The sequence below is a fragment of the Rissa tridactyla genome, chromosome 7 (assembly GCF_028500815.1).
Source record: "Rissa tridactyla isolate bRisTri1 chromosome 7, bRisTri1.patW.cur.20221130, whole genome shotgun sequence".
Classification (NCBI taxonomy): domain Eukaryota; kingdom Metazoa; phylum Chordata; class Aves; order Charadriiformes; family Laridae; genus Rissa; species Rissa tridactyla.
Window position 1 is genome coordinate 43415656 of NC_071472.1, and position 15867 is coordinate 43431522.

Here is a 15867-nt window from a genome sequence, read left to right on the forward strand (position 1 = left end):
TTACTTTCACCAGATAAATGTGACACTGGCACATACAAGGAAAGCTGCCCCAGAACATCTTAATGCTGCATATCAACGGTTACTGATTAACTGAAATCTTCAACTTATCCTGGGCTGAAAGGACTGTGCTCCAACTATATGACTGTACGTTGTTAAAACAGAGTAATAGTTTAAGTGTATTGGCACAGGACAGGCATAAATAGTTGTATGAAGTAACTCTCTGTTGTGGTTACCTCAAACTTTAACCAAGGTCAGACCACAATTTCCGTCAAGATTATTATAAGCCCACATGAATGCCTCTACATCAATAAAATACTACAATCCTCAGTTACTAGGTTTAAATATTTGGCTTTGCTCCTTGTGCCTCAAACTCTGGGCATACTCCACTCACAGCAGGACTCCTGGATCTGTAACAGGCTGGTAGCACCACGAAGCAGCTCCTACTCTTGCTTCCCCACAATAAACCTGCCCATCCCAATTCTACATCATCCTTTGCTGTACCTGTGGGCTAGCAGAAAGCTTAAGCTTTCTAATCGAGAGCTGTATTTGCAGAAAAGCAGCACCTTACAGATCACTTGCCACTTTGATAAGTACTTAGTGCTCAAAGGACGCTATAATTACTGGTTAAATGTTTCATCACAGATACCTGTTAAAGAGTTGAAACGAGCAGCTAGGAAGAAAGCACACTGTCTTACAGTGAAGCTCCACAACCAGCATTTCTGGTTTAACGATACTGTGATCCTTTCACATCCTCACAGAAAGCGGCTAGTCAGCTCTTGACTTCCATCCCACAGTAAGGTTAATTTTCAAGTTTTTCTTGTATCCTAGGGATTCACAAACCCCAGAACTTTCCAATCTGTTTTCCATTGAGAATTAGCAACACTTTGGCTAGTTAAAGATTTGTACACACCTATAAACACAACTCAAAGAGCACGGTTTCTGAATTTGTGCTGTTTTTAAAAAATATCAAACTCTGTTGAAATTCTTTTCTTCCTAAGAGGTTTAGGATTTACAATACATCTACATCATCAGTATTTACCTACTCCTCTAAAGCAAGCAGCCACATTTCTGAGCACCATAACTCATCTTTAGGATTACAAGTGTCTTTCCAAAAGGGGAAAGTCCTAGTGTTGCGCAGCACTGGGCCACCCAGTGACCTATATACAGCAGCACTGTAGTTCAGCTTCTACTCCATAATTAAACGAGCTACACTTGCATCACTCAGCTGCCATGGAATGCATAATCAACCAACCCAGAGAGCGCTTTTTGGTTCAGGAGGTACAGAGCCTAACCTGCCCCCATCAGAGCTGCTAGGCGATGCACCTGAGAAGAAAGCTCTAGCACACACTTTAAAGTGTGCCTTATACACTACTGCATACAGCCATCATATATCCCACTGCAGCATTTCCCTCTCCTCACGCATAAAGGCCCACCAGCCCTTATCACGGATTCAGAGCTTTGGAGCAAATACCCCCCCACACGCACACACACCCCCAGATAAGAGAAGGAAGGGCACCTTTGTGGGGGGACCCATTGATGCTCTCGGAGCTAGACTGCATGTCCACGGTGGCTCTCCTGAGGCTGCTAAAATAAGCCCTGGACCTGGAGAAGCTGCTGCGGGGGGAGCGCCCGTGGGGGCTGCCGAAGAGGGCGGAGGTGCCATCCTTGCGGGCGAAGATGCCGCTGAAGAAGCGCAGCAGCCGGTGCTCGTGGGCGGCGGCGGGGCCCTCCCGCCCCAGCCGCTCGGAGAGACGCTGCAGGTCGCTGTTATCCAGAGTCCGGTTCTTGCTCTTGCTCCGCTCCCAGCGCTCCAGCTGGGAGAGCGGGTCCGCCTGGCTCAGCACCTCGCCCACGTCCAGCGTATTGCGCTTCTCCGGGGGGACGACGGGGACGGCGGCGGGCGGCGAGCCCTGCGGCCCGGCCTCCTGGCTCGGCGGCGGCCCGGGGAGGCAGCCGGAGCTGCTGTGCCGCCTCACCCGGCCCAGCGCCCGCATCCGCGGCAGCTCCCCCCCGCCGCCGCTCCAGTGCCTGAAGCTGAAGCTCCGCCGCAGCAGGCCCGGCTGCCGCCAGAGGCTCTGCCCCCGCTCCCCCGCCTGCGGGGCCTCGCCCGAGCGGCCTGACGGCGGGCCGCGGGCCCCCGGACCCCCATCCTCCTCCTCGGGGGAGGCTGCGGCTTCAGCCCCGCCACAGGTGGCAGCCGGCTCCTCGCCGCTCGCCTCCGGGGAAGGGCTGCCCCGTGGCCCCCCGAGGGCGAGCTCGGCGGGGAAGGGCTGCCCCGCTCGCCGCGGCACCTTGAGGCGGCCCAGCTCCAGCTGCCCGGTGCTGAGGGTCCTGAAGTTGCGGAATCCGCAGGGGCTGGGGACTCGGTCCCGCTCCTCGCCCTCCTCCGCCTCGCCCTCCTCCTCCTCCACCAGCAGCAGCCCGGCCCTGGTGAGGCTGGAGGAGCCCGGCGCTCGGCTCCCCCCGCGCCGCCCGCGGCGGGGCAGCTCCGGGCCGGGATGGCCGCTCTCCGGCCCCAGCAGCTCCTTCTTCACCATGGTCACAGAGATGCGGTAGACGGTTTTCCTCTGGGGGGTCCCCCGCTGCATCCTCTCCGGAGAAGAGGCGGCGGCGGCCGGCGGCTCGCTGCTGTCCAGAAGGTACATGTCCCCCCCCGCCGCTCTCCTCCCCTCAGGCAGCAGCATCCAGCCCGGGCATCACAGCGCGCCCGCCGCCGGAGATGGAGGTGCCGGAGAGACGTGGCTTTCTGGAACCGCCAATCGGAATATGCAGAACCACAAACCACCGCAACCCAATGGGGGGGAAAGAAAAAAAAAAAATCCTCCCGTGTGTCACACCCCGCTCGGGGAGTCACTCGGCTGCGGCGGGGTTAGGCGGCAGCTCCGCTCCGGCATCGCTGCCCGCCGGCGGACGGCGTCCATGTCAGCGCCATCCAACCCTGCCGGCCCCTTCCCGAGACACCGCGGAACGCTTTAAATCCATGCGGCGACCGCACGCATCCTCCTGCGGATCTCGAAATGCATCGCCGGGGAGAAGCACGGTCCGGTATTCAAGGGATTAGAGCAGAAGCAGCCTTCAATTTCATTGTTTACAGCCAGCCTGCACGTTTGCGGATCTTGCGTCCTTTTTTTTTTTTTTCCCCCTCCCCTCCGCCGGGTAAATCCGATTAATATCCGTCCTCAGGACAGCGGAGAGGGCGGGCAGCGTTCAGCCCGGCAACCCGCTGTCCGGGCTGGGCTGGACGGGGGCCCGCTTGGAAACGAAAACGCCGCCGTTCGCAAGCGCAGCGGGGGCAGGAGCGGCCGGCCCCGAGGCGCACGCCCCTGGGCGGGCAGCGCGGCGGCGGGGAGGGGAGGGCGGGCAGCGCCGGGCCGCGGCAGCCCGGGCTTCCCCAAGCGCCGGACTGGAGTCCCGCCCGCCCCGGAGCGGGAGGAAAGCGGCGCGGCACGATGCAGAGGGTCTTCCTCCCAGGTGAGTCCAAGCAGTTTTCTCTCGATTTCCGTCTTCCAAATCGAGCCTCCGAAGGGGAGCGGTGCAGTTACGCCTCACACTTCCCTGCCAACAGCCCCAGGATGGACCCAGGCCCATGAAGGGCACGGGTACACATCACCCATGAGTTTTGGCCAAGACATCGCACCTGAGCTCAGCCTTCCATGCATCCCAGGGCTGTGAATCCAGGCTGAAGTGAGGGCAGTGCTGCCTTCTTGACAACAAAGAGTCACAATTCCCAGAATATAATAATTCCCATTATTTATTTTTCATCTATGACAACTGTAATTGTCCTTAATAAATGTTAACCATAACGCTTCACACAATTAAAAAGCCACATTGCTACCTGGTTAGTCATGCAAAAAACTGACCTGCCATACCCTCCCCAGCCATTGGTTTGACTCTTCTGCAAAGCTGGGAGACAGTGTGACACACACCTTTCACACCCAGCTTGCCAGTTCTCTAGCAGTCCTGATCAGGAATGCTGAAATCATTAACAACCAATAGGTGTCCCTGTTAAAAAAGTCATTAGTAAGCCATGGTGACAGACACCAGAAATTAAACAATACTGGGAATAAGGTTTCTAGGTCCCATGCACAATATGCTTTTTAAAGTCAAGCTTCAAAAACTACCTCCAACTGCCTTGCACGTCCCTTCCAACTCTGCAGTCAAACATCTTTTGCCAATGCCAGTAAGGTTCAAAACCAGTAAACATGTAAAAAGGAAGGAAAGTGAAAATATAACTCAAACAGAAAAGCAGCCCAAAGATCTCAAGGCAATTCACTCCCAGGATACCTCCAAAAACCCGGCAGAAGAGAGCAGAGATGGCAAAAGCTTCTACTTGGGTGCTCCCCCAGGCAAGTATCACAGTTGCAGACCACAGACACAGGTGGCATGAGCTGGGCAGGACCTGCCATCAGGAGCACTTCCAGGTGGGAGGTTGTATTTTCACCCCAGGTGCACCCAAGAATAAAGGGTGTGCTGGGTTCCAGCTACCATCAACATTACTTTATTGACAACACTGGGATCCTACAACACATGCTGCAGGCCAATTACCAGCTGGAACACAATTAATTACTGATTTAACCCACTTGTCCAGGTATGACAGATGCTGTTGTCTCTACCCCTGAATAATTAACATTTATTATTCATCTTTGCTCTATTCATCACTGAATAGATTTGTACATCAGATACCTGATCAAGACCAGCCCTAGCAAAAAAAGTCTTAAGAACAACCCAACATGAGCGCACTCCGCCAGCAGAAAAGTTTCCAGTTCCTTCTAAATGCTTGTTCACTACCATAGTACAATAATAAGGTTTTTCTATTTCTCTGACATTCAAAAGAACATTTCCAATAGGTATTTCTAAATGGGACGGAGGGCAGAACCTGTAATGAAAAACCAGTCTAATAAAGAGGAAAAAGAGGGATACAAAGAAAAAAGAGGGATACAAGGAAAAAAAAGAGGGATACAAGGAAAAAAAAAAAACAAACAAAAAAGATACACTCTTGGAGCATGTCGCACCGACATTCCGGACCTGCCGATCGCATCCCCCAGCCGGATCCGTGCCGCACTTTCCAGCGCGCCGCTCCGGGAGAGCGGGCTCCTCACCCGGAGTGGAACCAGCCATTTTTCATCCGCCCGGGCTGACAGACCCCTTCAGAGGAACCACTTTTCAGCGCAGACAAATACCCGGCGCATTCCTTCAACCCTCTCCGGAGCGCGCACACACACACACACACACACCCCAGCTCCCCGCACTCCTCCCGGCGGCGGGGCCGCTCCGCACCGCTCCCCGCCTTCGGGGCCCGGCCCCCGGTCCCTGCGGTGCGGTCACGCCGCGGGTGGAAATTGTCACGTTGGTCATGGGTGCGGGATGCTGCAACGGCTCTTCTACAGGTAGTAAGTCGTGCTGGGAGGTGGCTCTGCTGCTCCAGCTCATCACAACCGGCCACCCTGCAGCGTCCTGTGAGACTCCTCGTCAATAAGGCTTCTTGTCACAGCCCAGAGACCATCACCTGCGGGTCCTCTCGTCTCTCCCCACCGCCGGACAGAGAAACTGCACTAGCCTTCAGAAATCTGACATTACTTGGCCATACAATATCAGGTTATCTCAGAGCAGTAGCTTAATTCACAGAACAAGGGATTTCATGTTTAATATTCTGGAAGAGCTCCAAAATTACCACAGAGGCCTATGCAATACCTCAACTCATGGGATTCTGCCCGTAGCCCACGCAGAGCATGGCGTCGCTGCGCCCACCCCAGTCAGGCTGAGACCCAGCAGCGGCACATTCCCTCCTGCAATTAGCACAGATCCGGTCCCAGAACAGAAGTCCCTCAGGCCCTGGGACAAGAGCAGCCAGAAGTCACAGCAGCCAACCCAAACAACTCATTTGGCTTCGAGCCTACGCCTTGTGTCCTGAAGGGCCCTTGGCTGCAGCTCCTGGTTACCTTTTATTCCGCAGGCCGCTGGAAGCACGGAGCATGAGGCACATGCCCAATAAATATGGGGCTTCACCAACAGGGCCTGATGACACAAGAGTATATATATACACCCCTCATTTATCCCACCTAACTCAAAAATTGCTAATTGCCATACTACCTTCTGCCACATACACAAAGTACCTCCAAAATAACTGCGCTTGACAAAGTCTCATTGTCTCTCCATGATATTCACACTGAAAAGCAATTGCCAAGCAAATCCCCCATTCCACATAGCCATTAAAGGGTCATATTTGCCACTTTTCATTCTACTGCCAAGGTCAAGCCTATTTACACTACATTGAAGACCTCCACCGCCAACAAAACCAAATTCCAGTGCACCTCTAGCAGCAACGTAAATCCATTTGAATATATGGAATGTAATATTTTGATTTTTCACACAAGAAGCTCACTCACATCACAACATTGCCAGCAAACTAGCAAAACCCAGCCTGATGACTTAAAATGCATCAACATGTTCCATTCAAGAGAAGCACTGTACTATAATTTAGTCTCACGATTTTCAGCAATAAATCCCAATCATTTATTTAAATCAAGACAGTGAAACACAGGTAACATGAGTGCCTGAAATCTTTAAAATGCTTCAAGCAACCTTCACGTGGATTTCTGCCTCACACAGCCTGCTTTACTTCAAAACCGCAGTGCTGCAGTACCAGCTGCATCTGTAGCTAGACACTGGGCACTGCTAAAGGGAAGCCAACAAGTTAAATACTCCAGATTAAAAAAAAAAAAAAAAGATGAAAACTAAAATGATCAGGAAAAGTGCAGAAGGAGCCCTGTGAATACAGCATTCATTGCTTCCCACTCTGAATGATGTTCTTGAGTTGAGTTTCACATCATTGCTGACCAGGTCACCAGCACACAGCACTGACTGCTGAACATCAACAACTGGACAACTTCTAGTCATTCAAATATTCACTGCTCTCATTGTCTTTTTTTTTTTTTTAAGAAAAACAGACCTAAATTTAATGGTTTTGCACACTGCAGGTTAGACTCTAAACACACAGTATCATTTCAAGTAGTTGTTCCTTTAACAAATTGATTGTGGAAGATGAAATTAGGTCACCTGAACAATTCTTACAGTAATTCAGACATGATTTCACTTTTCTCTTCTAGAGATACAGTGCTCCATCCGCTGTTTGTCATTACAGATCAGTGTCCAACGAGGAAACAAGAGAAGGCATCTGGACAAGAACAACATTGTGCTGGAGGGTACCAGCAATACGGAGACCAAACTCGAGGTCTCTCTCAAGCCACAGGGTTTGTATTAAGCCCACTGATCTGTGTTCTTCTGTCACTATGCACTTGTCCATTAAAACAGGCCTGAATTCCACTGTAGGCAATTCTTTACTAAGATGAAGAACAGAGACATCTCATAACAATACAGAGAATAGGAGCTACCAGCAAGAAGTCAGCATTTGCTATCAATAATGGTCTTACTGTCAGCACAATGAAATCAGATTTCTGTCCTAAAAACACTGGATGCTGACCAGGAAAGGGAATAAGGGTGATGGGATGTGCAGTAAAAATGCAACTCAATAATTTGTCTCTCTCTCACCAGGAGAGAAATAAGATGTTTGCACGTCTGTATTTAAGGGAAAGCGAGGTTGCAGTAAGCCCACTCGAAGCCCTTAAGAGTTAAATATGCCTCCCATCCATTGCAGAATCTCCGAGGGGGTTCACAGGGTACCAGGCATCAGCTTCACCTGGTTAACTGCATCGGGAAAAGCCAATACAGAACCACCATACAGCTTTACAAAAGCTCTTACATACTTGCAAGAAACATCCTAGAAAGCTACCCCTGTTCTTAGGCAAAGGTCTCAGCATCTAAACAGAAACTCTCCCAACTGCAACAGCAGTTCCTCAGGAAAATTCAGGGCGCTTCCAAGCTTCAAACGGTTGTCATCGCCACTCCAGGAAGGTGACATGTCTTATTGCCAGGGCTATGCTGCCATATGGGAAAACACCATCTACAATACTTTTCCTAATTTTTAAGTGTGGATTTTATTGCCTATTTATGCACCTGATAGCCTAAAAGGCTCATACTTCATAAGAATGTAATATAAACCCAATAATGAAATATCTTTCACTCATACCCATTTATTAAAGATGAGTGAAGGGGAAATGGGAAAAATAAGAGAGTTAAATCAATTAGGATTTTTTTTTACCATAATGCATGCTAAAGATGTTGTTCTAAAAAAAATTAGCTTATCAGACACCTTCAACCAAATTCCAAATTGCATATAGTTTCTGATGCTCAAGCGTGGCAGATTTCATCACTGCAATTTACTTAAAAGAACAGAATAAAAAAGGGGAAAGGGGAAAAGGGGGGAAAGCCCAAGAAGTCTTCAGTTTTTCTGCATGACTAAGATTATCCTTCCAATTTCTGCCCTCAATCTGCTGGAGCCATTACCACTACTATAGTTTGCCTATCCATCTGCTTCTCTTCAGCTTAAAAACAAAACAAAATACCTGACTGCAGCTGGATTTCGACTGAATAAAACAGGATAGTCCTAAGTTATCTTCTCACTAAACAAATAGGCATCCCGAGAATTAAGTCCACAAGATTCATCTTCCCATTTTATGTAAAGTGGTTTTTTTCAGATGACATCCTCTGACAGAAGAGTTGCAGCCTTTTGCTGCTACAGAACTTAATTGAAGCAGCAGAGCAGACAAAAATAAAATGAACCGTAGAAACTGCATTATTTCCTTCATTAATACTTTAAGCTAAGACATGAAAGCCTGCAGTACGCCTGCCCTGATAGCTACACGGTGAATCTTCACAGTGGTAAATCTGCCCGGTGAAGACGGCACAATTAACTTGGTTTATAATTCCATCACTCCCCCCAAAGCCTTTGGTACGGAATGGCCAGTATTAAAACCGCCCCCATTTTGTGCTCTGCTGTACCCCGGCATTTTGGGTGCGTGGGTAGCAAAAGCTCAAACACGTCTGTCAGCAAACTCCAGTAAAAGGCTTTGGGTGAAGCAGACTATTGTAGAAAGCCAAACCAAATCATTATGGTACCTCATATACAAATATTAAATGTTAAAACTGAGACAGCAGGCAGTAATGCTATAAATCATCCTCCTCCTCAGGCGCCCAGAGCTGCTAGAAGTCACCCTGCCCCTGTGCTGTTACCTGTGGTTTCATCTGCTCTTCTGGGGAAGGGAACAAGTGTTAACACTCTTGGCAGCCCTGCCATCAATTGGCCACTCGATCCCAAAAGTTGGCTTCCACTTTAATCGAAGTTTTTATCCCAGTTGTCAACATCTATCATCTATCCATCAAGATAACTTTAGAAACATGAATTCTGTAACTTTAATTTGCTGCTAAGTAGGCTGCCAATATAACCTGCTTGCTAGTCTTTTGGTTGCCTAAACCAGAACACGTCAGGCACCGAAAAGCAGCAGCAAGGCACTGCGGCCATGGGACAGATGTTCAGAAAAGGATCATCTGGAACACCCTGAAAGGACTGCTGCTGTCACCTGGCTGCCCTTTCTGCTACTGGTAGGCAAAGCTTCCGAGAATAAAGTAGAAGGTAGCTCACCTTTCTACACATGCAGTGCTCCCGTAGGGGCTATTAACTATAACCAAAGCTCATATGCACTTTGGAATCTCATTTTAAATACATGGCTAATAAATAATCAAGTCATGCTTGCCTCGATAAGAACCAGTACAAGTTTCCAAAAATCCTAACCTCATTCTGGATATTATTAATTTTTCCTAAAAGGTAGGCGCTTTTCAACTCAGACTATCATACATTTTCTTTAATATTTTACTGTAAATATTCTGAAAGGCAGCATAAAAACATACTTTCAGTCCCTCAAACTCAGGATTGCAACTTTTGGTTATTATATATGGTGTTTCGGTATCTCACAAAGCAGGAAGATTTCCTGCTGCCTGCCAGCTACCCAGCGTTACTCATTTTCAAGGCAGGCCGCTTTCCACCTCAAATCATTTACACACTTGAAGAGACTGCACTGCAGTGAGGAAAACAAGGCATCAGAACTCTGGAAACCACTTCTGGCTGAACTTCCATATCACAAATATTAGAAGTATGTGAATTTGTCATTAACAACCATCTAGTTGAGTATTTAAAGTCACATTACAATCTCCATGAAGCCTAGCCAGCCTCCTTCAGTGCCATGAATTCAGAGGCTTACGTTTTTATGTAAGTGTTCTACTCAAAGCATGAACTTTAAATCATCAGTGTAAGAAAAGAATATGCTACGACACCTGTTATTGACACAGCCATCTATTAACCGAGCAGCCTAAGAGCTAGCGGGTATGCTTTTTACAAAAATGTTAGAAGTTTTAACCAGGTATGCAACATTTCTCTGCAAAATTAAGTGTCATAACATGTAGCATATATTTGTCTTCAGATTTTTGTATCCAAGAAAATGAAGAAAGCAAAGAACAGGAATATAATGGGGAGTATAGTCTGGTCTCACCTATAGGTAGATAACAGACAAACTCTCAGCTATTGTATTTGTACTATGGGTATCGTCCTGCATACAGCTGATGTCAGTTTGTGGTGCATTTACAACTTTACATCACCTTTTACAATTTTAGAAAGGGAGTGCTGTTTTTTGACTCAAACATAAGACTCCTCCAGAACCCTCTCTCTCTATATATAATCTCTACAGATATATACCTACACACCATATATATTGTGTATTTTATATGCATATATCAAGTGCATCTGCTTGCTAAGCCTCTTTGTACCGAATTACAGAAGCATGCCTTCTGATTCCGTACAAAAGCAGATTGATGGAAGCCGCTCAGAGCTCTAGCCCTCCAGTTACTGTATTCACTAAGCCACCTACGTATTACAGAAGACTTGCATTAAAAGTCTGCGTAATGCCATTCTGTAACTAAACAAATTGTGACATTTGTAGAAGCTTTTAACATCTGCTGAAACTTTTTAAAGCTTCTGTTTTCAAAAATGTAATACAGTACCAAAGATAACGTAATGTGCTGTGGACTTGAGTAGCAGTGTTTTCAAGCCATCCTGGAGTTAACAAGACAAAAAGATTTAGCAGATACAAAGATCATGGTTCTGGGTAGGTGCTGAGAACTACAGACCAACCCAAGGGGCACTGAAGCATGTTAACAGAGTGGTAAAGTGAACTATGTAAATGAGCCAACCCAAACAGGTTCAACTCATGAGCAACTTGCTGAAGTCTTTATTTACCCAGCAGCTACATCCACACACCTACCTTTAGCTTCACAGCTCTGCCACTTCTGCACCTCTAGCCTGCTTCTGCCCTACATAAATTATATCAAACAAGCTTTTTTCTTGTCCACCACAGCGCCTTTTCCTTTGGCTTCAGCAAGTTACACAATATAGTACAAGTATTTGTGTCAAGCACAGGATTACTTACATTTCGATCTGTCACACGTGTGTGCTCCACACACAGCCATCAAAGAGAATGGAACTACTACCAGGCATTTGGAAGAAGGAAAAGAAGGTGGAGAAGGGAAGGCTAGAATTAGACCAGAAAATAATTCTTGAAAAATCCACCCAGTGAGGGATAAGAGTTGCTTGTATGTACAAGCTAGCTAATAATAGGCCCGAGAGCCTGTCAGAGTTGACTCGTCAGAAGTAATGCAGGACACGGGAAGTTTAAAGCCGACGGGTAGGAGCATGGAGAAAACCCTCTGGCTAGCTTTGGCTAACACAGGGCCATGCACCAGGCACCCTAGGAGAGCACGGGCATACCACCGCCACGTTCTTCCCAGCCCTGCTCTTACCAAGGGGCTGCTGATAGCACTTACTGATAGCAGGCTCGCTGCCGCTTTCTCTCAGCCCACGTTCTCGCTCACAGTCCACTGCCCTCCTCTATTGGTCTTCTCAGCAGCGCAGCAAGGTTAGAGGTGAGAAACAAATCCAGTTACAAGCACCTCCACGCACTCCAATAATCTCCTCTGACACAACAGATTGGGTATGACGCACCACTGAGACAGATTTTTCCGTAACTCTTGAAGAGGCTATGGGACCGATTCTGCACACCTTTTTTGAGGCGTTTAAATACCACAATACAGTGGAAAATTTTCAAGTCCTTATGACACTGAAGGTGCAACAGCATGAGACAGTAATCAAGGAAGCTGGAGGGGCTTGGCCGTTTTCTTCCACATTTGCAGAACCATTAGGCAGGTGATGGGTGGCAGGAGGCAGAGACCTGAAACAAGTTCACATCAGCTGCAAAAAGCTATTAAATACCAGCTTTCAGCTTATTAAATTCTGCTTTCAACAGAATTCTATATGTTCAGTCTGTCTTTAAGTAATAGCCAAAGATACTGCTTGAGCACAAGATTAAAACCTGAAGACCAGTATTTTCCACTGACGAAAGACATTTCTTACAGTAACCTTTAAAATATATGTATTTGTCTCAATGCAGTTAGACGGTACACAAATTCTCCCTTACGGATATACCATTTCACATACCATTTTTCACACCACATTGCCAGTAAGATGCATTACGACAGATGACCTGGCTGTTAACTGAAGACACACCAAGTAGTTTGAACCTAGAAGACTCATCTTTTACCACTTCAGAAGACCTGCCTGAAACAGAAGCACTTATTAATTCAGAGACCATCAGGAAACGCAGCTCTATCTATGAATTTTGATTAGACTAGTTCTGAAAGGATAAGCTAATTCCTGAAGCCAACCCTTTCACCATACACAAGACTACAGAACTATAGTGCCATTTCCTCCCTGTCCTCCACTTCTGCTCTTGTCCTCCCCCATTATTCAAATGGTTTCCATGCCATTTCATTAACAGGATAAAAAAAAATTAACATAATTTTCTAACACGCATAAAAAAGGGGAGAGGGGGGTTGGAAAATTCACTTCCTTGCTTTTGCTGTTTTAGCTCCAAAGCTAAGCAAGCCCAGCTGCTCAGGAAATACCATTGTAATGAACACATTATTGAACATGGAAGAATCAATCGAGATTTCTGTCAAAAATTTCACATGCTGCAAACAGGCCAGCAATCAAGTGGCTCTTACGAAATACTTCTCAGCCACGTTTAACTGCTTCATCTTTCAAAATTCAGGCACATGATCAAAATTACTTTAAAAAAATCACACATAAAAAAATGAATGGGAGTAATTTCAGTAGGAAGCCAAGAGCTACTTTTCATTACTAACACCTGACATAAAAGCAGTATCTAGAAAACAGTAGTGTTATTTCAAACGAGGAAAAAAGTTGTAGCTAAAAGTTACTTCCTTTCAAATAGCAAAGCCTATTCAATTTGCGACTGGTTTAATCTTGGATTCTCTTTACCAACACGTTTGTTGACAACACACAAAAGGCATTAACTATTTTAGAGGGCAACTTCAACCTATTTTGTTATAAATACCTTAATACTACAGAGGTTTCTCTTATTCAGCTGACAGTGATGAACAGTTTTATGGTGCCAAAGTTCCTGCAGCTGCTCGGGGCTCTCCACTACAGCTACGATGAAGAAACTTCCCAGAACACATATACTTTTTATCTGGAAATGTTTTAACTCAATGTCACAAACACTTCCATCAGTCTTAAGATGAGAAAGCCAAGGGTAAATATAGCATCTACAGCTACCTAATGGCAAGGCAGAAGACAGAATAGGACTTTTCTTGGAGCTGCACACCAAAAGCACAAGGCACAGAAAGCAGCACAGCTGGCAGCAAGTGAAATACCAATTAGATACTCAGAGAAAAGAAAAAAAAAAAACACAACAAACCAAAGCCTGAGACCACACTTCACCATCATGGTAGCCATAGATCAGAACAGATTGGTGAGACAAGTTGTGAAGCCTCCATGCTTCAAGGTGGCTCTGCTTTTCATGGGGGCTAGACCCAGGAACTCCAGAGGTTCCTTCCCAACTGCTTCCATTCTGTAACTAAAATACCAGGTTTCACACATCCCAATGCAACAGATTGGCTTGCTTATGGTTTCACTTGTGATTTTCATAATGCTATGCCACTCTGAGGGAAACATCTCTAGCAAGTCTGTTCTTCCTTGCATGAGCAGATGGAACGTAACTGCCTATTCAGCTCCTTTTCCACACAAATCATTGGGATTCTTACTAATTTCCCCAGAAGAGCCTTTTGGTGACCTCCAAAATCCGACAGTTCAGGTCTTGCAACACAAAGGAGGATACTGTGAAACTGAAGTTGTTCTTGCAAGTTACATATCCCTCCATTACTAAGCTGAAATAACAACATTTTGCTGTGTTTTCTATTTTTCTCTCAACTGTGTTGACCATATTGCATTATCATCTCATGGAATACACTTCTAGGATATTTTATTTTACAGTATTTGAAGTTTTTAATTTGTTTAGTATCTGATATCTTGTGTGGTTAGTTACTCAACCATTCCTAGCAAAGGTGCCACCTCCTTCAAAAACTATATACTTCCACAGGAAAAACTAGTGCATCATGAAAAATGAGCAACCAACCCACAGAGTACAGTATATTGAACAGAGAAGTACCCTCAAGCACCTGCCCTTTTCTCTCCTCACCCCAGCATCAAGATAGAAAGTTCTCCATGAGAACAAGAGAATACCACAGAACCTTTGCTGTCCTCTATTGCTCCATTGATCCCAGAAACTGTTTGCTTATACGGTGTTTTCTACAAGCCATCACAATAACTTCACATTGATATAGGCATATAGATACACTGCACTACACATTGACATCTCCTCCAGTTGCTCGTGAGATGTTAAACTCCTAAACTCACACAAACACTAAGTTAGCAGTTGGTGATTTTTTTCTTTCATGGAACAAGTGTTTAAAATCACTTATCTATTTTCTAATCACAGAAGCCTGATGAACTAACAGGTGCTTTAAGAACAGCTTATTAAGGGGCAGTTTCTATACATATTCTAAGATATTTGTATCCCTCAGAATACAATAAAAGCAAAGTCTCTACAGGGACCATTGAAAAGCCTCGTAAGAAGCAGAGTATCTGACATCCGGACAAGGAAGTCAAATAATTACTTAATTATTTCACAGCTTGAGAAGCTGAGAAAACATTGGCTTTTCTGTTATTATTAGTGCTTTGATGTTTAGGAATCAAAGGTGAATTTTAAGTGAGATCCAGAACACTACAACAATAGGAGAAACACTACGGAAACACTGGCACGCATACGTTAATCCACCAAAAATCTTACATACTGAATTGCTCTCATGTCAGAAAGCCACCCTGGGCTACGACAAGCACACGTGCCGGTAAGAGATAACAAATGCCAATTAAGCAAAAGAATCTTTAGTAGTTATTACGACCAGGTAGGGTATGACAACTCAGAAGTTATTTCATTTAAAGGTCTTCAATTTCTTAAAGAAGGGTAACACAGACAAATTATTCAGAGACGTCATCTTCTACATTTTCACTCAAATGGAGAGACCGTGATTAATACAGCGCAACGGAGAGCATCTTCACCTTCACCCACAACAGCTTGTTTTATCAATGGTACCACAAGGAAAGCTTAAGAGATGCGCAGATAGCTCTGCATTATCATCTTCGGATATTTCAGCACAAAATTCATCAACTATGCATTTTCAGAGTTTTATTCAGGACAACAGAGCTCAGCAGTTCTTGTTTTCAAATAATTTATGTAATACACTTGACCATAGGGAGCATAGCTCAAGCTATATACTTTTGCTACTACAAGAGTACTTTACTACTGCTGTATAACAGTTTTGTTATGGTAAGCACAAAGAGAAACAAAGCCATTCCATGACATAATTCTCTGTGTGCAAACACAAGTTTGCAAATTCATCCAGCAAGGTCAAGCACTCAGAAGAGTTCAAGTTGTACAGCACATTCCTCATCAGGTCAGGGAGAACGCACCCTGGCTCCTGGTTCTCAACTTCTGCAGGCACGCA

General features: G+C 45.9%; 1 protein-coding gene across 5 annotated transcripts in view; it reads right to left on the reverse strand.

The window, feature by feature from the left end:
* Positions 1 to 15867, reverse strand: part of AGAP1 (ArfGAP with GTPase domain, ankyrin repeat and PH domain 1) — a 380161-nt gene that overhangs the window by 302272 nt on the left and 62022 nt on the right. For 2 of the 5 annotated variants that reach the window (XM_054209384.1, XM_054209381.1), the window contains exon 1: positions 1517 to 4830. The exons of 2 other annotated variants lie outside the window; for them this stretch is intronic. In XM_054209384.1, coding sequence (XP_054065359.1) covers positions 1517 to 2684 — 1168 coding nt within the window. In that variant the 5' untranslated portion in view covers positions 2685 to 4830. Of the gene's footprint in view, positions 1 to 1516; positions 4833 to 15867 lie in introns of those variants that run through there. One more of the 5 variants, XM_054209383.1, reaches the window with a different exon arrangement.